This window comes from Ceratotherium simum, chromosome 5, assembly GCF_057802395.1.
Source record: "Ceratotherium simum simum isolate JZ-2026a chromosome 5, ASM5780239v1, whole genome shotgun sequence".
NCBI lineage: Eukaryota > Metazoa > Chordata > Mammalia > Perissodactyla > Rhinocerotidae > Ceratotherium > Ceratotherium simum.
In genome coordinates, this window is record NC_141904.1 from 55,443,623 (window position 1) to 55,466,930 (window position 23,308).

The 23,308-nt window shown below is 44.6% G+C and overlaps 1 protein-coding gene across 1 annotated transcript in view; it reads left to right on the top strand.

Annotated features, from left to right (window-relative positions):
* The window catches only part of CACNA2D3 (calcium voltage-gated channel auxiliary subunit alpha2delta 3), an 838,936-nt gene that overhangs the window by 615,538 nt on the left and 200,090 nt on the right, over window positions 1-23,308 (top strand). Inside the window, exons 14-16 of the mRNA XM_087431193.1 lie at window positions 3,776-3,847; window positions 5,126-5,206; window positions 14,441-14,515. Of these exons, the coding sequence (XP_087287319.1) occupies window positions 3,776-3,847; window positions 5,126-5,206; window positions 14,441-14,515 (228 nt within the window). The remainder of the gene's footprint in view (window positions 1-3,775; window positions 3,848-5,125; window positions 5,207-14,440; window positions 14,516-23,308) is intronic.

Consider the following 23,308-nt stretch of genomic DNA (forward strand, 5'->3'; position numbering starts at 1 on the left):
TCAATCTGTTGAGCAAGTTTGTGTTTTATAAACCAGATGTTCAGTATTATTATTCATCATTTCCTTTGATACCAGAACGGTCTCCATTATGTAACATAGGAAATGAAGGATATGGAATAATATACACTTATTATACAATAAAGCACCACAACCAAGCATTTTGGAGGCCTGTTCAAAGCCTGGGCAAGTGTAATGGAATGGCAGTTCATTTTAGGATTCCCACTTGGACTTAAGTTAATGGGATTTTTCCCAGATGGACCATGGTGACCCCCGTCTCCCATTCCTACCCTTTGGAAAATGCATGTTGACTCTACGTCTGCGTTTTTCTTGGAAGCCACGTGTATGAATCATAAGCAACGTTCTTCCTTCAGTAGCTGCTACAGGTTAGGGGGCCACGGAAAAGCAGGGACCCCCTAGTGTGGAGGGACAGAGGGTATCTGACCACGGTTGACTGCATAACTTCTGCTCGGTGGTCTGGAAAAAACTTTTGCCACCGGCTGCTATTTCCTATGGCAGCAGTAGAAAATGCCTTTCGATCATAAAGTGCTTACAGTGCAAATTAACTTTCAAATTGATATTCCTTCTCCACGAAATGTTTAAGATTCACAGCTCCCAGACCTGTGGAGACTAGGAAAGATAGACGCGGTGGGTGCAGGAGAGCATCTTAATGTTGTGCAAGTGGTATTTCCAGAGTCCTGCCAGCCCTCATGGCCATAGTGATGAGCATTACATTAGGAAGGCTACAGGTAATGGTTCTGGCCAAGTCAGTCCAAATCTGGAACAGAACTGCTGCTAGGGGAGGAATACGTGAGCTCATAGCATAGTGCTTAGACGGAACTCACCATTTTTCCTTTGTTTATCGGGGGCTGGTTACAAATGAGTGGTTTTAGTACAAATGCAATACTATGGGGATTTTTTTTTTAAGTAATGATGCAGTAATTACATTTGGAATTAGCCCCTGAGTGAAGTTGATACTCTGTTCTGGCTTAACATTTGGAAGTCAGTTTCCCATGATCTTGTGTTTGTGCCAGGACAATTACCAGTGATTTATAACTAATTTTTACTGGTTGCAGGAAAAAAGCTTCATTTCTCATTATTGTCAATGATATGTTTTCATTTCATCCATGATACTTGTTGGCATTGCTTGAAATTTTGATTTGAGTTGCAAAGTGGAAATTGCCCAGGGTTATGGATCAGCTCACGTCAGTTTTCTATATAACATTAAGGATTAATCAAGGAGTCAGAATATGGGAAGAGTTCTGATTCTAAGATGTTTACCATGGGTTGGTTCTGCCTTTGGAAATGGCCTTGTATGCCCCCAATGGCAGCCATAGTATACTTTAAGTATTTTTAGTAAGATGCTGGAACCATGTTTCCATAAACTGTTATATGTTGGTTGACTTGGTTCCTGGCAACAATAACTGCCAACATCATCTCATACTTAATATTATTTGGTCATTAATATTATGATAAAGTAAGTTTGTTTACTTATTCTAATACACAAATTAGGCTGCCCCAAATAATAGGTTATATGATTATCATGTGTATAAGTCAGGTTCTTTAGAGAAAAGACCCATAGGAGACAGATATAGATGTAGATATATAGATATAAATATGTAGGCTAGAGATATATATTTGAAGAGAGAGATTTATTTTAAGGAATTGCCTCACAAGATTGTGAGGGCTGATAAGTCTGAAATCTGTAGGGTAGGTTGGCAGGCTGGAAATTCTCGCAAGAGCTGATGTTGCAGTCTTGAGACCAAAGGCAGTCTGAAAACAGAATTCCTTTCTCCTTGGGGATCCTGTTTTTTCCCTTAAGGCCTTCAACTGATTGGATGAGGGCCACCCCATTATGGAGGAAGGTAATCTGCTTTATCAATGTTAAAGATTAACAGTTACTGTTTAAATGTTAATCACATCTAAAAAATACCTTCACAGCAACATCTCGACTGGTGTTTGATCAAACACCTTGGCACCATGGCTGAGCCAAATTGCCACATAAAATTAGCCATCGCACCATGAATTCCCAGTCCTTGAGGGACCAGGACGTTCTTGCCTCATCTTGCTTGTCATGGGGGTGTATAAGACCATCTTGATATAGATGCAAAACTAATAAAAACATGGCCACATTCATCCCTGTTAGGAGTTTTTCCCAACGTCTGTGAGCTTCTCTTTAACTATCATGATTATTGATGGGGATGAAGTGGAAAGGATTGCCCTATAACAATGCTTCTCGAATTTTAATATGCATACTAATTATTAAAATAAAAATTCAGATTCAGAGGGTCTTGAGTGTGAGGCTTGGGATTACGCATTTTCTACGCACTCAGGTGCTGCAGGTGCTGCTGTTCTGTGTACCACATTACCAGTAGTAAGGCCCTATAGCTCAAAGAATCTATTGGAAGAAAAGGTTGGTGGAAGATGGACTGACTTTAATGACTTTTTACTCAAGAGGCCAGCCAGTCTATGTGGGTTTCAAAGATTTGGATTTTAGGATCTTCTCTTTATAATGCCTCTTCCCAAGAAGATGGAGGGAGCAATACTTGATTCTTCTATGGAAATAAAGCTGTGGAGGAGAAGTGCCAAAACATCAGAAAACAGTCTAGACTGAAGATAGTGGATTCTCATTCACAGATTGCTTCTTATGGGCTATGAAATCAGAAAGTATCCCTCTCCCACCAGACTAGCCATGCCATTGTTGTTGCCTATCAGCAGTGCCACATGCCTTGACTCATTTTGGATTCCGCTACGTACTAGCTGTGTGACCTGGAGGGCAGGAAAAGGAAACTGGCATCCTTTGAGCACCTTCGTATGCCAGGTACCATGCTGGGAACTTTCACTTTCTATCTTCATGGCAACAGTGCAGGAGAAAAATCGGCATTGCTTCATACGAGGATATGAAGGCTTAGCTAATGCAGTTACTAAAGATTCCAAGCTGAGATTTAGAACCAGGTTTGTCTTGAACTAAAGCCCACTGTGGTCTAGGACTCTGTTTCCCTATTTGTTATTGGGGCAGAGTGGGGGTTCCTGCTGTCTCTCAACACTGTGCAAAAAGCAAATGTGGTGGTGGGTCTCAATGCTTCTCTCTGCACTTCAAAGGGTTACAGAAGTGTATGTACCATGTGCCATATTTCAAGGGTCGTTCTTCCAGGAGAAATGTTTAGCTTCTTAGCAGTGATTTTAGGGATCAGATGATCAAGTTATTTTTTTATTTCATTCTTGTTTTGTTTGTTTTCCCTCTGGTGCTGGCATGCAGAGATCTGTAGAGATCCAAAAAGGCCTTGACTCGGCTACCTTGGGGAGAATAACTGCTTCCAGATTCCGTCGTTTCCAGCAGGGCAACTCATAAAACCCCTTACGCTCATGCTTTCTGATCTTCAATTTTCAGGTTAAGGAGAAGCATTAATATTGCACATATTGAACATAAATGTCCACAAAGTAAAACAGTAAAATCAATCTGTGGTAATAAAATAAAATGAATCACTAAGATCCAAACAAGGCTTTATTTGAGCCAAAATGGCTGAATGCAGTGAACAAATCAGCTGGCGTGACTGATGGCAGCTGACTTGGTTTCTCCAGCCTGGGGCTGGGATTCTCATCTGCAAATCAGGATGGAGGGACATTGCCCTCCCTCCTAGGCTAAAGGCTTGAGTGGGCACTGGTCCATTCCCAAGGACCCCTGGTCAGGATAGGATGAGACGGTCAAGGGAGGTGGCATCCAGCACTGCGGTTTCTAGATCATTCTCAAGTAACTGGCTTTTCTCTCTCTGTCCAGCTTGCTGATGATCAGGGCCTCGTCCTGATGACCACGGTTGCCATGCCCGTGTTTAGTAAGCAGAACGAAACCGTGAGTACAGTGGCTGTGCCTCCTGCTTGATGCTAGGACGGTTGTTTTCTCAGACCCCCTCTGACTCAAGCTCTGGTGACCTTTATTGATTTATTTGTTTACTCTAAGGGTAGAGGGTATGTAATGTTTCCTCACTTTTAATCCTGCTGTCAGAATCAGGAAATCAAGAATAGATGAGAGGAATTCAAGCAGGCATCATTTTACAGTATGCAGCACTTTTCCAAAATTTAAGTGTTAATTGACCAAAGGAAGGAAAACCCCAGAGAGAATCCTTGATTATGGTGGAATGCCCTTTCTCCGATTTATAGCTACCAGCCTTGTATTAGTCTCCTCTGACTATGGTGACCAAGTGCCACAAATGAGGTGGCTTAAAACAATAGAAATTTATTCTCACAATTCCAGAGGCCAGAAGTCCAAAATTAAGGTGTCGGCAGGGCCGTGCTTCCCCTGAAGGCTCTGGGAAGAATCCTTACTTGCCTCTGCCAGTGGCTCCAGACGTTCCTTGGTTTGTGGCGGCATAACTCCAATCTCTGCCTCAGTTTTCACATGGCCTTCTTGTCTCATGTGTCTGTCTGTCCTCTCCTCGTCTTGTAAAGACACCAGCCATTGGATATAAAGCCCATCCTAAATCCAAGATGACTTCACCTTGAGATCCTTAACATATTACATCCGCAAAGACCCTCTTTCCAAATAGGGTCACAGTCTGAGGTTCTGGGTGCACTTGAATTTGAGGGAAACAATGGATGGTAGCAAAGTGTATCTTCTTCTGGAAAGCCTTTCTGACATTGGAAAGTTTCAGCACATCATGTTGACCTTGGAAACTGGGACCCTGGAGGCCTATTCCTTCACCTTAATCCTTGATTCCAACTCACTCCTAAAAATGTTAGGGTTTTACATCTTTCTCTGGCTGTTTAGTCGTTCTCTCCTGGGCACCAGATGGCAGTGTAAGTTGAGAAAGTAGTTAACATGCCAAGTCTTTCCTCTAAAAAGCTTCCATAAGAGAAACTGATTAGTGATCACAGTCTTTAGCTTCTTCACATCAATTCTTAATTTTCAGGAGAAAAGTAACGTTTGGCTCAGAAGCTACCATTCTTGTCAGCAATATTTTGGCTGGGGCGTGGGGGTAGAAGATGGTCCCTCTTGGAGATCTGGGTTAATCAATCTCTATCAGCTTGGAGACAGTGATCCATGGTGTGTGGCTTCTCACGAGATTCTGTTTCTTCTACCAAATTAACTTACTTACCATTGTTGTTATTGTTTAATGTTTGTTTTCAACAGAGATCAAAGGGCATTCTTCTGGGCGTGGTTGGCACAGATGTCCCAGTGAAAGAACTCTTGAAGACCATCCCCAAATACAAGGTAACACATCACCTGACTAATAGCCAAAGGCCAAATGTCCAAGATAACTTCACAAGCTGCCATAGTGACCGTGAAAACAGGCAGTAAAGGGCTCTTCTACTCTCTTTCTGGTGGGCTCTTTTTTTTTTTTTTCGGTAGAACAGTTAATAGTCCATGCAGATTGCAGTAGGTCTGTGCATGCCTGCCCAGGTTTATGTGGGCCTATGGAAGTCTACATACATCTAGGCAGGTCTACGCAGGTCCAACATCTCTGATGGTCTTCTAAGTCAGTCCTAACTCACCCCAGTTTGAGGACCTTCTAAAATCTGTTACTTCTTAGCAGGAACCCAATGAGGCACAAAGAAAAACGTTCTCTAACTCTATTAAATGGGTATTCTCTCTATCTTAGAAGGTGACAGGGTACAAATTAATATTCCTTTCCTGATGCTAAATTAAGATCCACGGCATTAGGAGAATTGTAAGTTTTTTGGTGTTTTTTATTTTTTAACTCTGGGGGTAATTGATGGGTGGAGTAGATAATTTTGGAACAAAAAAGGTAGAGCAGGCCTTGGTAGGCCACTGCTTTGGGAGTTTAGAACAACATAAGGTGCATTATAAGGCATTGCCCCATGGAAAAGGAACAAGAGATTGAAAGGACTCAGAAAGGAGGGTGGAAATGCTAGAACCCAGCTCTGCGTGTGAGGCCAGCTTTGCAACAGGGGGAGAAGGAGGCCAAGTTTTCCCCTCTCTGGCTCACACTGTATTCCTAGCACCCTGTTCCAAGGACTACTCCTTCCATTTATTTAGTTCTCCTACATTTGGGGACAGAGAGGCTCTCATGGGCCATCCCAGTGCCACCCGCAGCCAGGCCTATCCCTGTTTCCATGAGAACAAGCATCTCAAGGTTCACACGACTTCCTTGTGGTCTGTCTGGGGCAGGCAGGCACAACACAAGCCCCCGCCCAAAGCTGGCAGACTGCACTGCCACCTGCACAGGTTGCAGAGGGGTGGCAAGTAGCTACGAAGGTGATGTGGTGGCACTAGCCATTTTGGGGTCCATGGGGATAACATTAATTGGTATTTATGTTCTCTGTCTGCTTGAGATGTGCTGCTGTGTGGTTAGATAAGCACGTTAATGAAATCAGAGCAACGGACATACCAGGAGGCGAGTTTCCACCAAAGTCAGGCTTCCTACCCCACTTCTTTCAGAGCGATGTCCAAACTTCAGCCTTCTGCTTACCACCGTCATAACGCAGTGCCTTGTCTTTATGCCACCTGCACGGTTACTGAACAGGTCTTTTTAAGTTTAAATTGACTCACTGTTTTTCTTAACCATCTCCTCTAACCTCGGCCTGAACAATCACATGTGAAATCATAAGTTGAGATGTGATCATTATATTTTTCTGATACACAGGTTAGCCAAAGGAGTGAAATGACCAGGTCCTACTTTTTAAAAAGATGGCCCAGAGAGACCTTGAACCCCATGCAGAAAATTCTCACCTGTTCCCTAGTGGGGATCCTCAGAAAGCAAATCAGAAGGTGGGAAGAAAGTCCCTTCCAGCCCCATCATATCCGTGCGGAACTGCCCAAGAGCCGTTGCAATGTGTGTGTGTAGCATGGGAGTGCAGGAGGGGCAGAGAGCAGCCCCCACTCCCCAATAAGAGGAGTTCATTGGACCAACATGTTTCCCCTGACTACACAAGGGTTGAAATTACACCCAGCCCCTCTTCCCTCGGCACTGAGCAGACTGGCTTGCCCATCTCCCTTTCAGGCCCACTCATGGTTTGACGAGGACTCCCTCTGTCCCCATCTGGAGGGAGGCAAGTGCCTATGAGCCAGGAATCTGAGATTGTTGGCAGGCTGGCAGGACCCCCTTCCTTACCACCTCCTTCCCTGACATGCTGAGCCTGATTCATCACAGTTGTGAGGGGCCCATAGGCCTTGCTGGGCCTCAGCAGGAGGAAGGCATGGTTAGTGCTCTGGAGGCAGATACGCCAGGCTCCATCGCTGAAAAGCTGGGTGTGGACAAGTCCCTCAGATCCTTAGTTCCCCTTCTGTCTAATGGTGATAACAATAGAACCTGCTCGTAGACTTGCATGAAGTATTGACCATTATCATTAATCGGAGCAATGGTAACATACTGGTCAAGAGGACGGGTGTGACCTCTGGCCTCCTGGTACCCACAGCCCTCTTCCACATGGGATGCTGCCTGCATAGAGCTGTTGACACCTTTCTTATCCCAGGTTCAGGCACCTGTGGGCTTCATGTCCACTGAACCTTTGCTAACCTAGAATGCCTGACAGAACGATGGGTTAACTGAATGACTGACCAGGCAACCACACACTGGGATCCTCTACCACCTTTAAAAATGGGGTTTTCCAAGAATTTTGAAAAACATGGGGAAAGGCTTATGATACAAGCTCATGTATGTTAGGCAGGATTCTTAAGTTTGATGACAAGGACAGGCCCACCTTTTGAAGGGGGTTGTGATAAGAGCAAGAGAATGGATCAGCCACTCCCCAGGCATTGCAGCAAACTCTCATCCAAGCAGGTCGATGAACAGACAGCTGCAGCTAAAATGATCAGGTCACTACTAGAGGGTTGGATGCAAAGTGAGAGGTGCAGAAAATGGCTATTTGAAAAGCACCGTTCTGTGGTACAAGACAGAGTGCCTCGTAGTATAGTATTAGCAGATCACGTTTGCCCAGTACTCGGCACCGTGCACAGTGCGTTAGCCACATCATGTTACCAAATCCTCCTCAGATAAGTGCAGTGCTGTTGTATCCGTTCTACTCATAAGGAGACTCAGGTTCACAGGGCTTGTGTTCACAGGGCTCATGGCCACATAAGGAGGAAGAGGTGAGTGCGATTTGAGCCAGGTTTGTGTAACTCCTAGACCCACAAGCTTCGAACAGATCTCAGCCGTGCCCGTACCACTTCATGACTTGGTGCCCTGTTCATACACCATCTGTACCATTAACTCCTTAATAGTTCGTTTGTAAATCAACTCAGAACTTTCTTCACTTAACTAAATTTTTACAGAAAACACCATATCACCATTTTAAAGGAAAAGCTAATGTCATTTGCCAATATAGAACATAATTGTAAAAAAAAATCATAAAAACAAAATAATGGTATTAAATGATTACTTGATAATCTAAGGTTCTGAACTTGAGGTCTGTTCTCTCTCTCTCTTTTTTTTTTAAGGTAGTATTAAAGGCAAGTGTTAAAGATATAATAAATGGAAACTTTCTTTTTGATATAATTGGAAGGATGGAAGGAATTTTAAAAGGGCTGACTCTCATTAATGGTTCTGGCTAGTAAGTTGAATACCAGGTCCATATGCCATCTAAAATCGTCTTGCTCTACACTCTGTTTTTCCTAAGAAAGCAAAACAGTCCATGGGAAGATGATGGAGGGCTGAGGAGTGAGGATCATGAAGGGTTGTTCAGTCAGGGGCAGTGGGTACCCCTACTTGCTGGGGCTCCTTTCAGCCCTGGACATTAGCATCATTTCGGCCGTCCGTAAGCCTGTGCTGCACCTCCACCTGTGGGCCCAGGCTTCTCAGAAACCCCAGAGGGTTTGGCTCTTCCCAGCGCTTTCTGTCTGGTCCTTAGCACCTGCTCCACCCGTAGAAGAGGAAACTTCTTTAACAAGCCAGGATGTGTGTTCCCATATGCTAATGCCATTTAGGTGATCCAATTATAAATCCATCTGCATAACAAGGGGAAATGAACTTTAAGCTAAAATCAGGTGTCCAGGTTCACAAAAGTTGGCTTCCTTAGCAGTAGAACTCTCCTGCTCCAGTTTATTGGGATGAAAGGCTTTTCTTCCTCCTGCCACCCTGGGTCCCTGACAACCAGCTTCATCCACCACCAAAGGCTTTTACAGTTGGAATTAAGTTTCCAGAGGCATGATAAGACATCTGGTTGATCCAACCCACTTTTAATTTTTTGAGAAATCTCCATACTGTTTTCCATGATATGCATTCCCAGCATCAGTGTTGGAAACTGTGTAGCTCCCCAGGGACTGAACGTCAAGGGGATGAGGAGGGATTCGAGGCCCTAGAGATAGTGGACTTTACTTTTTTTGAAATCCCCAGACCTAGAAGCCCAGAATTACCGGCTCACTCTTTAAGGAAGAGCATTCCATCTTTAGAGAATGTTTCCCAACAATTCTTAGGCCTCTTATTTCATATGAAAAGATGTAGAAACCCAGTACAGGGCCACTTTTTATATATGCCCAATAAATCAGGAAAGTATGAACACAATATGCAACTGATAACCATTACCCTATGAGTCTATTTCTCAAAGCTTCTGCTACCAGGCAATGTGCTAAGGTCTTTATAGCATTATCTCACTTAATAATAGGTAGACACTGCTGTTACTCCCATTTTATAGCTAAAGAAACTGAGGCACAGGAAGTTTAAATATCTTACCAAGTGTCACAACTACCAAGCCATGATTTTAGCTGCTATTACCCCAAAGCCATTGGGAACAATGAGTGACAATAATAATGGTAATAGTTAAAATATTAAAATAAAATGAAACAAAAAAAATTTGTTGAACTTTTTACTGTGTGTTTGGTAAAAGTTTATATGCAGTATTCCCATTGAATCCTAATTATGCTCCCAGGAAGTGGGTACCACTTGGCCCCTTTTTAGTTGAGGATACTTGAAATTACTTTCTCAACATAACTCAGCTAGTAAAAGATGAATGAAACAAAGTGTAACAAGAGAATAGAGAAAGATCAGCTACAGAAAATTAACCATCAGTGCTTGAAATACTGGCACTTCTGTTTTATGCTTTCCCAAGGGTCAGGCTGGGAACCGGAGACACAGGTATGATATACCTTAACCTAGGTCGTCCCTCCTCTGGTTCCCACATAGAGCCTTGGGAAAAGGTGTGCACATGAACCAGGGACAGCCGTGGCCAAACGGGCCTCTCTCATCCAAGAGAGGAGCACTGCGTTCTGGGGAGCCGAGTGCCGATCACACCTTTCCCTTCTGATTAACACCTTGTAAAGATGAGTCAGCTCTTGGCTCTTGGGGTTTTCCCAGGAGATAGAATTCTTTCTTTTCCCTTTGCTTCATAGATTTTCCCACAAGCAATCAGAATTCCTGTAATTTTTATTAAGAATTCCAGACACCCCAGCAATAATTTCCAGACACCACAGCCTCTGTTAACGTAACAAGCCATTTTATAATTGGGTTCACTTCATTAGCCCAAAGTTTCTGCACTTGGAAGGGAAGCGCCTCCTTCCCGGGGATGTTAGACCACGGGGAAGGAGGCCTCCAGGAGAGCTTGCTTCAGGATGAGGGCCCCTTTGGCAGCCCTAAGTGCTGGGAGGCCTCGTGTCTGATCTGTTCTCTGTTACTCCACGGGACTGCACATTAGAATGGACAGGAAGACTGGCTGTATTTAGAGTGAAACAAAAATTAGAGATTTCATCAGTATATTGATTTGTGGCCAAAAATAAATGTTGGACATTGCCATAGTATAAGCTTTTAGTTTTCTGAGAGATTCATCCACAGAATGTGTTTTGAGATTTGCTCAGAGTTTCTCTTCTTACATCTACATTAGGTTGTATCCATATGCCACCAAGAAGCAACAGAACATTCTGATGTTATTTTCTCAGACTGTTCTCCTGGGAAGGAGTTTAACCAGAGAGTTCCTGAATGTCAGGCAGACTTTCTCAGGTGCAGCCTTGAGAAGGACTGACTAGGCACCTGCCATAGCAAACCAGCTTCTCCTTTTCAGCCATTTTTAATATTTACTTTAGTTCAGACTTTAAAGATGAACTAGATAATATTTGGGTAAAGTGATGAATGTCTTAAATACACACAAACCTTAGCCGGAGGACCTGCCATGTGCCAGACGTGATGCTAAGGGACTGTAGAGGTCAAAGATGAGTGAGTCAGTTCCCTCCTCACAAAGAATACATTGTGATGGCAGAGATGCTGCCTGATTTAGAAGAAGGCAGAGAAAAGAAAGAACCAGCTGGGGTTGAGAGACAGGAAAGTAGGTGTAGCATTTTCAGGCTTTAAGGCAAAGGTGGTAAGGGAAAAGTCTTAGGGTTTTATGGAAACTTGGTATGGAAAAGAGGGAGCAATGAGGAGGGTGAGGAGAGACTTTTTACAGGAAGTGGTCCTGAGGCTAAGCTTGCAGCATGGGTGAGAATTAGCCAGGGGGACATGAGAAGGAGCCGTACCCTAGGCAGCTGGCACTGGGTGAGTAAAGATCTGGATGGGAGAGAAAACTGAAGGGGGGTTGTTGTCACTGCCAAGTGCCGTGGGAGGCAGTGAGTGGAAGTAGGTGGGGCTGAGTACTTAGGTACAGGGGCCAGCCCCCAGGGAGACCTGCTGGACAGGCCCATGGATTTTATATTACACATGAAAGAGGTCTTGAGTGGGTTTTACAGAGGGGAGCAGCAGGATCAGAGTCACCTTTGACTTCGATCAATCTGGAGGATGACTTTGTTGGGGCCAAGCTTTGAGTCAGGAAGAGCAGTTGGGATGGTTATGGAACTCTACTACATTAAATCTACATGGATGGTAGGGTGGGGAGGCAGAGTGGAATCTGAGTAATTTCTGGAGGAAAAATTAGTGATTACTTGGGTCAAGAAGTTGGGGATGAAGGAGAGAAAGAAGTCTAAGGGTGATGCTCTAGTTTCCGACTTGGGAGTCTGGCTGGGTGGTGGTGGCACTGACGGAGAGAGAAGAGCAGGGAGAGCAGCACTAAGGAAAAGCGGTGCTGTGTGGGGCTGGGCGAGTCTGAGGCACCTGAGGGAAGTCCAGGTAGAGCTGACAGATGCACAGTTGGGCACTTGGATCTGCCACTGAGGGGAGAGGCCGAGGCTGGAGCGCAGATCTGGAGATGAACAGCGTCCAGGTGGTTGCTGACGCTTTTTGAGGGAAAGGGAGTAAGGCAGACAAGGGGCACTGGGGATATAAACTCAATATGAAAATGAGTGCTTGAGGGGTGGGTGGAGGATGAGGATCCTATGAAAAGGAGGAAACTCTGGAGTCTGGGGCCTGGAAGCTGAGGGAACAGAGAGTGTCAAGGAGGAGGAGCAGTTGGCCAACACAGCCAGGAAGATTCAAGAGAGACCTCTCTATAGGGTTTGGCAACTAGGAGGCCACTGGGAGTTGCAGAGAAAGGAGTTCTGGTGGCATCTTGGTGGGCAGGGGACATGGCCAAGGCAGATTCTGGTAGGCTGAGGCATGGATGGGCAACAAGGAAGCAGAGATGGCAGTTAAACCATGAGTGGAGGACACTGGGTGGTAAGGTCAGCTCAGCCTCTGCATTCCAGGGAAGGAAGCCAAGTTTGGGTTAGCTTTGTGGGATCTGCGCTCAATCCGGTTTCTTTTATTGTTTCCCTGATTCCTCCTTTTCCTTTTTCTTCTTTCCCTACTCCTCTTCCCTCCATCCCTTCCTCCATATATTTTTAACCACGTAGTATAACCTTGGCCGTCATGGAACTTATATTCTGGTGGGGAGGCAGGCATTAAATGATCAAAGCCTTGAGCGATGCCTTGATTACTTATAATCAACTTCACAAATAATTGATTATTATCATTTTGATAAGTGCTATACCAGAAAAGTAGAGGGCGTTAAGAGACCGTAACCAAGGAGTTCTACCTTCTCTTGAGTATTACTTCCTACAAGCAAACCAAGAACAGAAGTAATGTGCATTAGAAGGCACTGAATATATTAGCTGACTATAAAATATCATTTGTTTGGTCTAATTTTTAGTTAGAATTTCCAGTCAAATACCACTTTTGCCTTTAATGGAAAAAGTCAAACTTTCCAAGTCCTTTTTGACCCCTCCAGTCGGTATTAAACTGGGACATAATAATGGTAATTAATGCAGTGTTGACTGTGTCTGACATTTTTCCAAGAGACAAGATGAAAGAGATGATATACATCTCAAAGGATAGGAAATCTCTGGTTTATCTTTCACAGCATAATGAAATATACTTTTATCATTAGAGTCAAGTTGAATCTTATTAAGACTTGCTGTGCAAGGTAACTCCAAGAGAAAATATCTGTTGCCCTTGACTACCACATGCATATTTGCTTTATGTAATGCAAGGAAACTTTTAATTGCCGGTGTTAAATTCTCTGAAGTTAATTTCACATCACCTTGACGTTAAGCTAACAAGCAGACAGGGTCATTCTTGGTTTGTAAACTCTGTTGTCTGGATCATTTAATAGTATCATATTCAAGAATATGAGCGGCAGAGTATTTTAAAGAAAACTAACAGTGAGAGCTCAGAATTATGAAATAACTCGTCGGAAAAAATAGAGGATTTTTTTTCTTCTCCCCTTTCACTGCTCTGGCAAAAGTGGGTTACATTTTCTTTCTTCAGAGAGAGAGATCAGTATGGGTTTTATGCCAGAGGCCATTTAATACATGAATGATTTGTAGGTAAATTTATTGTAGCCAATGGGTGCAGTCAACTGTGTAATAGAAATATTGTCAAAAAGCCGGGATTATTATTTAAATAAGTGCAGTGTTAAATTTGATTACATACTTTTTAAAGCTAATAAAACATTTCATTGCTCTCAAACTATTTCCCATAGTCCCATTTAGTCAGAAAACATAAATTAAGTGAGGCTCTGCATAGAAAATTACTCAGGCTTTGTGTCGATGGAAGCATGCATGGAAAAGCTTGGCAGCCTCACAATTTAAAGACGAAAGGATATAAAAGGGGTTGGCAGGCTCCTATATGGGCTGGTGGGGACACTTTTATCCTTGAAGAATTATGGAAAATGACTGCCTAGGAGAGTGCATGCTTGAGATGGCCCCCATGGGTGTGGAATTGTAGGAAGCCTAGATGCGAATCAGAGTGAGGCCTCTTCTTTCCTTATCACAGAGAGAATGACGACACCCAGGTGGATAAAATTCTGTTCGCTTGGACATAGGCTCTTTCCAGAAACATTCGCCACTTTCTTTTTTTAAAAAATGTAATTGTTTTTGTTTTAAATAAATCAAAGTAAGGCCTTTGGATGCCAACGTGGGGATGTGACATTTTAAATTGTGCTATTTGCTGAGCTTATCCTGTGACAGGTCTTCATTTCCACCAAATGTCAAGGATCAGTGTCTTGCGTTCATTTTAATGAAATATTGTGCTGATAAGGGCTATGAATGCCAAGTTTAAGCTGTAAATTACTAAATGTCGGACTGCTTCATGCTTTGTGAATTCACTAGGGAGCAAGCTAATGAAGGTTTCTTTCTCGCTTCTCCTTACAGTTAGGGATTCACGGCTATGCTTTTGCAATCACAAATAATGGATATATCCTGACGCATCCAGAACTCAGACCACTGGTAAGAGAAATACTTATTTCTGTGTTTCTCCTTTTATGATTTTAAAAGATTTTCTTCAGTTCCACAGTGATCACACTTTACAGCTGTTTTCGATTGAAAAGTTCAGTTCACAATATTGTCTCCTAAAGGTTGTTTTAATAGTTTATAACTAGTATTTTGACTTATGATATATAATGTAGGATAAATATATTTACATCATGCTTTTGTATATACGTCCATATATATCTATATGCATTTATTTCATATCTGCCAATATATGGAAAAATTTTTAACTCTAGACAGCTTGAAACTCATCATAATGGAGACCTTTATATAGCAAATAGTCTCCTTACACTCCAACCCGAGACCCACTTATTGCAAGTTACATTTGATACAACCAATTAGTCCCAGGATCCCTGGAAATTCATTACCAGGGGATTTGCCCCCAAATTACATAGCCTCAGCCCAGTGCCTCCTGCGTCGAAGGTATTCAACAATACCTTTTTTGTTTAATTGGAACAGTTGAGATTTTCTCCATTTCCTGCTTAAGCCATATCCAGTAGTGTTGTTTGGTGACCTGACGTGTAAACCATTTTCTTCCAGCATCGTTTTCAGTCTCTCTGAAGTGAGTGGGGTTAGGCCAAGTCCAGGACAGCCCATGGTACCCTGATCACTGAGGAGAGGCTGCCTGGAGCACTGTGTTGAGGAGGCTTCTGAGGGTAGCCGGGCTTGTTGGATAGGAGGCCCTTGTCCATTGGCGGTATTTCCTGTGGACTCTGGAGGGGTGTTGGCAGTGAGCGCCATGTGTTTGCTATTCCAGGACTAGTCACACATGTTGAGAAAAGGACTCCCTTTGGGTTTATATGTGTTGAGCTAATTTTAAAGAAGATATAAAAAGAGTAATATAGTAAACTCTGCTTTTGAAAGTTAAGGAAGTGTAGGTCATTTCCTATAGCAGTCTACACACACACACACATTTTCACGTGTACCCATCCATCCCATGTGTCTTTTTCCCTTTCATGAAAATTAAAAAATAGCAGCACTGTCTGCTATACAAATATTTATTGGTGAAGCATTGTGGGGACCAGTTTGCTTTTTGCTTGAATCGTTGTTTAGAAAAAGTTCATGTTTGAGCTCCATCATCATCCGACTTGCTCTAATCACCTTGGTATTAATGGAGTCATGGCCACATCATGTGGATCCCATATGCATGCTCTAAGATGGGATTTAAGGTAATATTTGATTTCAAAAATCTTTTCATCAGAAAAAGATTGAGTTAACTGATTAGCTAATTCCAAATGTAACTCAGATTTATTGAAAAGTCTGATTGAAAAAGCTACTAACTTATTAAGGATATTTAAATCTAAAAGCATATTTAAGTCTAAAAAGCTTAGCACATTACCCATTTCCGAGCTGCCCAGTTGGGAGTGGTAGGGGTTATGTTTGGTGTGGCCGAGGGTGAGTTCCCAGTGCTTATTTATTCCAAGTTGCAGTGGAACAGAGTAGATGAAACAATCAAACCTGGATCTTCTGCCAATGAATGAATCTATTTATCAGCTTTTAAAGAAGGAATAAAATGGAACCAGATGTCACAAGTCACCAAGGTTACCTTCCCTCTCTCTGCAGCAGCGGGAGCAGCTCCCATCTGCATGGTCAACTCACAAAGTCTTTCTGGTCTTTTATATCTTCTGGTCATGCAGCAAATGGCCTGTGTGCAAATAGTCCATCTGACGCACTTTCAGGAGCTGTAGCCACTGAGAGGGCAGCTGAAGGGCTCTTAGAAAGCAGGCCAAGCAGTCAGCACCAATCATCTCCTGACGCTGCAAATACTCATAAGCACAAGTCATTTCTGTTCTTCTCACATTGAAACATTGCACTGAATGATTTCACCAAAAGTGGTAGCCAGGGTCAAGTTCCCATAAATGGGATGGCCCGAGCAGATGTCCTATATCTCACTTGTGAGAACCCAAACCAGATGAGCCATTTTGCAATTGATCCATGATAAGAACATAAGAAATGGCTAGGCCAATGGGCATCTATCCTGTTTATCTGTCTCTGACCCTGAGGCCATGAGATATTTAGAAGAGGTTTGGAGTGATGCCAACCAATGAGGATTACACGAACTAACCCATCTGAATGTGATCAAAAAGTGGATGTTGACTCTGCCTTGTGTTTTGCATCTTCCTCCTGGGAAAGAGAGAGCAGTGAAGTGGAGGGACCTCAACTTCAGCAATACACAGGTTGCCCTTGACTCCTAGTCCTGCCACATCCCAGCTGTATGACTTTGGGCAACTCACACAGCCTCTCTGAGCATCATTTTCTTTTGTAATCTTACCATAACCATAGTGTATATATCATAGCGTGGTTGTCAGAGTAAATGGGATAATGCAAGCAAAGAGCCTTGTGTGACAAAGCAGGCCCCAGGACATCATGGGGACAGTGTGGTTATACCGGCACCCTGTTTGTGTTACATCGGCTCTGGCAATCTGTGCTCAGCTGCTATAAAAGTTGGAAGGACATGGAGGTGGTAGATGCTTAGGGGGATCTAAAGAGCACTTTTTGATTATTCACTTGGTTCAGATTTTTATGATCAACGTCAATGAGGGGACATGTGCACATACACACACATACACACATAAGTGAACAGGTACAGAGTCCTTGGCATCATGCAGTCTGCATGCAATCGTCATTTCAGTCTGCCATCAATTTAGTCTGTGCAACCTCGACCAAGCCTGTCTGTTCCTGTCTATCTGTCTCTCCCCTCTCTATATCTGTCTCTCTCTCACACAGGACAAGCGTGCACACACACGCACACCCACATTGTCAGTTTTCTTGGGCAACTCTGGTCTAGAAGACAGGGAAACAACAACTGTACTATGAGGTTCTACGTGAGCCCTACCACGTGAGGAAACTGAAGTTTCTTGGTGTTATTTGTTTTTAAAGTAGCAATAAGAATAATGCTAGAAGCCTCAGTAACTGAAGAGTCAATCTACATGGATGGAATACTCCTGGCTCTGGCACGTACACGTGATTGGTTCGTCTCTGTTTTGTTCACCTGAACAACAAAAGCAGAAAGCTTTTTCCCTCCTTCTTCCTCACCACCAGTCCACTCAGCACTTAGTAGGGACTCAGGAGATGAATGAATGAAGGGATCCTCTGAAGCCACTGTTTTCATTTTCACTTACTTTGGGTCCTTCTGGAGAATGTAACTTGCAAGCTTCTCCTAGAAACCTGGGGTCTGCACCAGACACAGACCCACCCTGGTCGGAACCCTCACACACAGCCAGGAGCAGCCAGCTATCAGCAGCTTCCCTGGCTAGTCAGGCAGGGAATCCTCCTTCAAACCTGACTCACCTTCTCCCAAGCCAGCCATATAATCGGATTCTTATTGTAAGTGCATGTTCCCCTCCGCTCTGGCTGAGGCTGCCAGATGAGACGGCGTGTGTGAGCGTGGGGTTGTGGCCAGCGTGGGAGGATGGAGCAAGCTCACTTAAAATAACTCATATTCCCTCTCTCTCTGCCACTGAGGTTGTTTCTGCCCCTGCAGCCAGAGGAAAGAAGTGGGTTTCTCTGAAGCACAATACCAATATTTTTCTAATTTGTCCAATAAAATCTTTCCCCCAAACTTAATGTTTGGCTAGATTTTATCCAGTGTTTTCTGTAATCTTGTATGATTTGGGTGTGAATCATGAAGGGTCTTCGAGAACAGCTCAGATGTGGGAGCCTTACTCAGCAGACTCGCTTTGGTTTAATTGGCAAAACTGCTAAAGTAATACTTTTCTGTTGATAACTGGGCTCTCCTTAGTCCTTCTCCAAGTGTTTCTTAACCACCCTATCCTTTCCACCAGCTTATGACTTCCAGTGGACTAACTGACATTCATTCAACAAACGTTTACCTGGTGCCAGGTGTGGGGGTCCTGTGTTAGGCTGGGGGCTGATGCAGCTGTCTTTAACTGAGCTGGGGACCACTTCATGGGTGGGGGCCAGTACCTGCTCTCTGGGTGGAGAATGGAACAGCAGCACAGCCAGAGGGATTCAAGTTAGACCTTGAGGAATGCTTTTTGGGTAGTTATTAAACATCTGGAAATGTTTTCTTGGTCTCTATCATTCTTTAACATTCAGGTTAAAAATATTTCAAAGTATAGTTACTGTCTAGATTGAGTTTTTCTGCACTTTATTCTTCCCATGTCTTTGAAAGCTTTATGGATTTTTTAAAAAAGGTGAAGACCTGAATAAATCTGTTTTTCTTTTGCCCAACAGGGCATTGAGGGAGATAAGACTGAAAAGGTGCCCCCGTTGGCATAATCTGATTTTTGTTGAGATGTTGGTGATCCATCTGCCCCTCCTTCTTAGAAGAAAGGGACGTCTAAGTTGATTTGCTTCCCCCAGGAGGCCTGGAATGTGGACCTGGTCAAACCACCAAGAGAACACAAAGAAGGCTCCCTTGCAGCAGCCACAGCACGGGCAGGGCTCCACAGAGAAGCCCGGGGCAGGCAAAGTCTAGGACTTGTTTCCACGAAGCCCACGTTGATGTCTGCCAAAAGCTGTTTGCGTTGTGTCTGCAGGCCCAGAGGATGAGGAAAGGTGCTGGAGGGTTTCTACCCTGCACGAAAATTTGCCAGTCACGTGGGTCACTGGGTGTGGTGGTGGATGAGATGGGAGGTGGGAATGATGGAGAGAAATCTTCATTCATTCCTTCCACACTTGCTGGACGTCCACTATGTTCTAGGCCTGAGCAAGCTGATTGGAGTGGTTACAGAGATGGGCCCTGCCTCAAAGAACTCAAAATCTAAGCAGATGGATAAGGTTTTATACTTAGGATGCATAAGTTGACTATAGATACCGCTAGGGAAGAAACATTTTTGTTTATTATTGTTGTTGTTGGTCTTAGTATGTTTTTCTAACATTCGTTGATTCCTTTTTATGTGGCAGGCACTGTACAAAGTGTTTTACATGTGTTAAAGCTTTTCATCATTAATTTAATAGCAAGCCTAGGATGTAGGTGTGGTGGAAAGGCCCAGAGGCTCAAGGGAAGGGTGTGTGTGAGGGCAGACCTGGGTGGAAATGGGTCTGAAGGCAGCTGGAGTAGGATTGTAGACAGCTGTGAGTGCCAGCCTGAGGAGTTGGGGTTCTCTGAGGGGAAGGTGAACATCCCCACGTTACATCCGGGAAGCTGAGGCACCAAGTGATACAGTGGTGAGGTGACTAGAAAGTGCCAGAACCAGGAGGCCTAACCCAGATCAGTTTAGATGTGCTAAATTCACTCTGCTGCGGTGGTTGGTTCTTCAGGAAATGGGAGGCAGAGTGTGGGAGGGTGGGAGTGACCAAGAGGCCTGCTCTCTGCAGCCGCATGGATGAATAACAGGGTTATCACTGGATGATATAGTTAGAATCTGTCTAGACTAGCACTGTCCAGTGAGAATATAATGCAAGCCACAAGCATAGCTGCCTGTGTAATTTAAAATTTTCTAGTAGTAGCCACATCTGAAAAAGTAAAAAAGAAACAGGTGAAATTAAGTTTAAGGATATATTTTAATTAACTCGATATGTCCCAAACCACATTGTTTCCACATGCAATCAATATAAAAATTATTAATGTGATATTTTACATTATTTTCATACTAATCTTTGAAATATAGTGTGTATTTTGCACTCATAGCACATTTCAATTCTGACCAGCCACATTTCAGGTGCTCGAGAGCCACATGAGGCTCGTGGCTACTGTACGGGACAGCATAGGTCTACAGTATGACCAGACATTTTGGACCCTTCTAGATAAAATGGATGGTAGGACCTCCTCTTTCCTTCAAGTGAATTATAACAAACTCCTCCTCCTCCACCACCACCACCACCACCACCACCACCACCACCGCCACCACCACTACACCACCACCACCACCACCACCACTACACCACCACCACCACTACACCACCACCACCACCACCACCACCACCACTACACCACCACCACTACACCACCACCACTACCACTACACCACCACCACCACCACCACCACCACCACCACCACCACCACCACTACACCACCACCACCACCACTACACCACCACCACCACCATCACCACCACTACACCACCACCACCACCACCACTACACCACCACCACCACCACCACCACTACACCACCACCACCACCACCACTACACCACCACCACCACCACCACCACCACCACCACCACCACCACTACACCACCACCACCACCACCACCACCACTACACCACCACCACCACCACCACCACCACCACCACCACCACCACCACCACCACCACTACCACCCGTCACTGTTCCATCCTGGGAGTCTGTGCAAACTGTTGGTGGCTACTTAGCCTCCTCCATTGTGGCTTTGACCCCTCCCTCCCAGGCTGTGGCCTCTCTCGCCTCCGGGAATGGAAGTGGGGAGTTGTTCAGAATTCAGGGACATCAAGTTGATAGCCAGAGCAGATGGCTCCCTGGTTTGGCTGCGCAGCTCTGGCTCTTTCAGCCGTGTGGGTTCACTCCTAACCCATGTAGACTTCCTGAACCAAATTGTGTGGCGCAGCCCACATCCGGTGAGCCTGAGCTGTCAGGTTGTCTAAATCAGAATATTCGGGCACCCAAACTATTTCTTTGTTCTGTCAAACTCATTAGCTCTTCAGTGAGCCCAAATTCTGCAGATAACTGTGTCATCTTCCTAACTCGTTACAGAATCCTCTCCCTCCCTCTGGAATTCATTGTTGTTGCTGTTCTAGCCACCAGCTCTCTGTGCACAGCCTGGGTTGTGTCTGATGTCACCAGCCTCTCCCTTGTGTCACTCTTTAACTGTCCCTGCCCCACTCAACATTGATTCTGCTTCTTTGTTCTTGTGGATGCCCAGACGGTTCATTTTTCCGTGTCCTTTTGCTGTTGCACCTGGGTTGTAGACAGGCCCTTGCAGAAGGTCATTGAATACATGGATTAACATGTGAACATGCTAATAAATGTAAATATTCTTATACCATAGTCCTCTCATATGGAATTAAGTGGACATTCCTACAGACACATGTAAATATATGTTAAATGCTAAGGAGACAGTGTATATCATAAACCAATTTAAATAGGAGCTTAAAAGGTAGGGGCACTATTAGAATCCTTGTGGAAGTCCCACTGACTTAGCTCAAGCAATGGGCCATGTGAGGGGATTCTGTATAATTCCAGAAAAATTCAATGTGAAGTTTAAATGTGATCTTTATATCATTATGCAGATCCTCAGTTATGCAAGGGCTTGCTTCCATCCCACATCTAACAGTTTTCCTTTTTTGTATAATTCTTGGACCAGGAATGCCTCAATTAATTTTCCTCAATTTCTCCTTCCCATCCACACCTACTCAATGCAAATGCTAAGAGTTCTTTTTAGTTCAACAGGGGTGGGTGTGACCTCCACCTGTAGCTTTTTCTGGACCCCTCCCCATGCCATCCACCCTCATGTCCTATTGGATCTGGCTCCAAAGACACCCCAAGCTCACCCACCTCTCTCTTTCACTACCCACTGCTCAGGGCCACTGTCCTGTTTCTCCTGGGTGACTTCAGTCCCCTTATAGCTCCTCTCTGGGCACCTGTTTTTGCGGCCCACCCCCACCCAGCACTATTCACTCAGGAGTCAGAGGGGGTTTCACAGACGTCAATCAGGTGATGTAGCTTCCCTTGGCATTTAGAGTAAAACCTGAACTCCTGGCTGTGACCCCAGCACCCCGCTAGATCTGGCTCCACCTCCCTGACCTCCCTGAGCTTGTGCGGCTGCCCACAGTGCTCACTATGCTCCAGCCACACTCCAGCCCTTCTGCCCATTCCTCAGAAACCCCAACCTCCTTCTTGTTCCCAATCTTTGTGCCTGCTCTTCCCTCTACCTGGAATCTTGTACCAGATACACCCATGGCTGGCTTGTTCTCATCTTCCACGTCTCATCTCAGATGTCACCCCCACGGAGAGGCGTCCCTGCTCCCTGACCGAAGGAGCCACACTGCTCCTCTGTCACTCCCCATCACGTCCCATGCCTTGGTTTCCTTGGGTCACTTATCACTCTTGGGAAATGCCTATGTGTCCAACCTCTCTCCTGCTGTCCCTTATGAATTCCTGGGACTTTGCTGCTGCACAGAACGGGGGCAGTCAGTAAATATTTGTTGAATGATTTTGATGATGTTTGAAGGATGCTGGTGACTAAATGTCTGGATACCAATTTCCTACAATAAATGAGAAGTGCAGGTGCCACACGTTCACTCATCAAACATTTATTGAGTCCTTGCTACTTTAGGCGCAGAAATCGAAGCCCGTGTGCTTGCTCAAGCCCTCCTTTCTTTCCGCCCCTGCCTCCGCCCTCCTGCTTGCCTGCAAGCATTCATCTGATGTTCCTTGAGTCAAGCACTGTGTTAGGTAATGGAGACACAGAAGCAGGTAGAAAGATGTCTCTGCCCACAAGAAGCTCGCTGCACGATGCAAGAGTTCCCTGACAGCAAGAGGGGCCAAGAACTATGGGCTCACAGAGGAAATGTCTGCTTTCTTGGAGGAAGGGTGCCCTGAGATGCAGGAGGGCTTCCCAGAGGAGGTGGCATGCACATCAACTACATCCACAGTCCACTCTGGGGAACATTTCTTCCCACGCAGTGGGGACCCCACACTCTCCCCAGGACCGCTGTCCTCAGGGGGAACCAGGCACAGCTTCTCTCTCTTGTCTCAGAACCATGCATTCTGCTGTCCCCATCCTGTCAACGTGTATAGGGTGGGGGACTAGCGTCATTTACAAACCTTTCTGTGGCTCCCAAATGCTGGAATCCCTTCTCAGC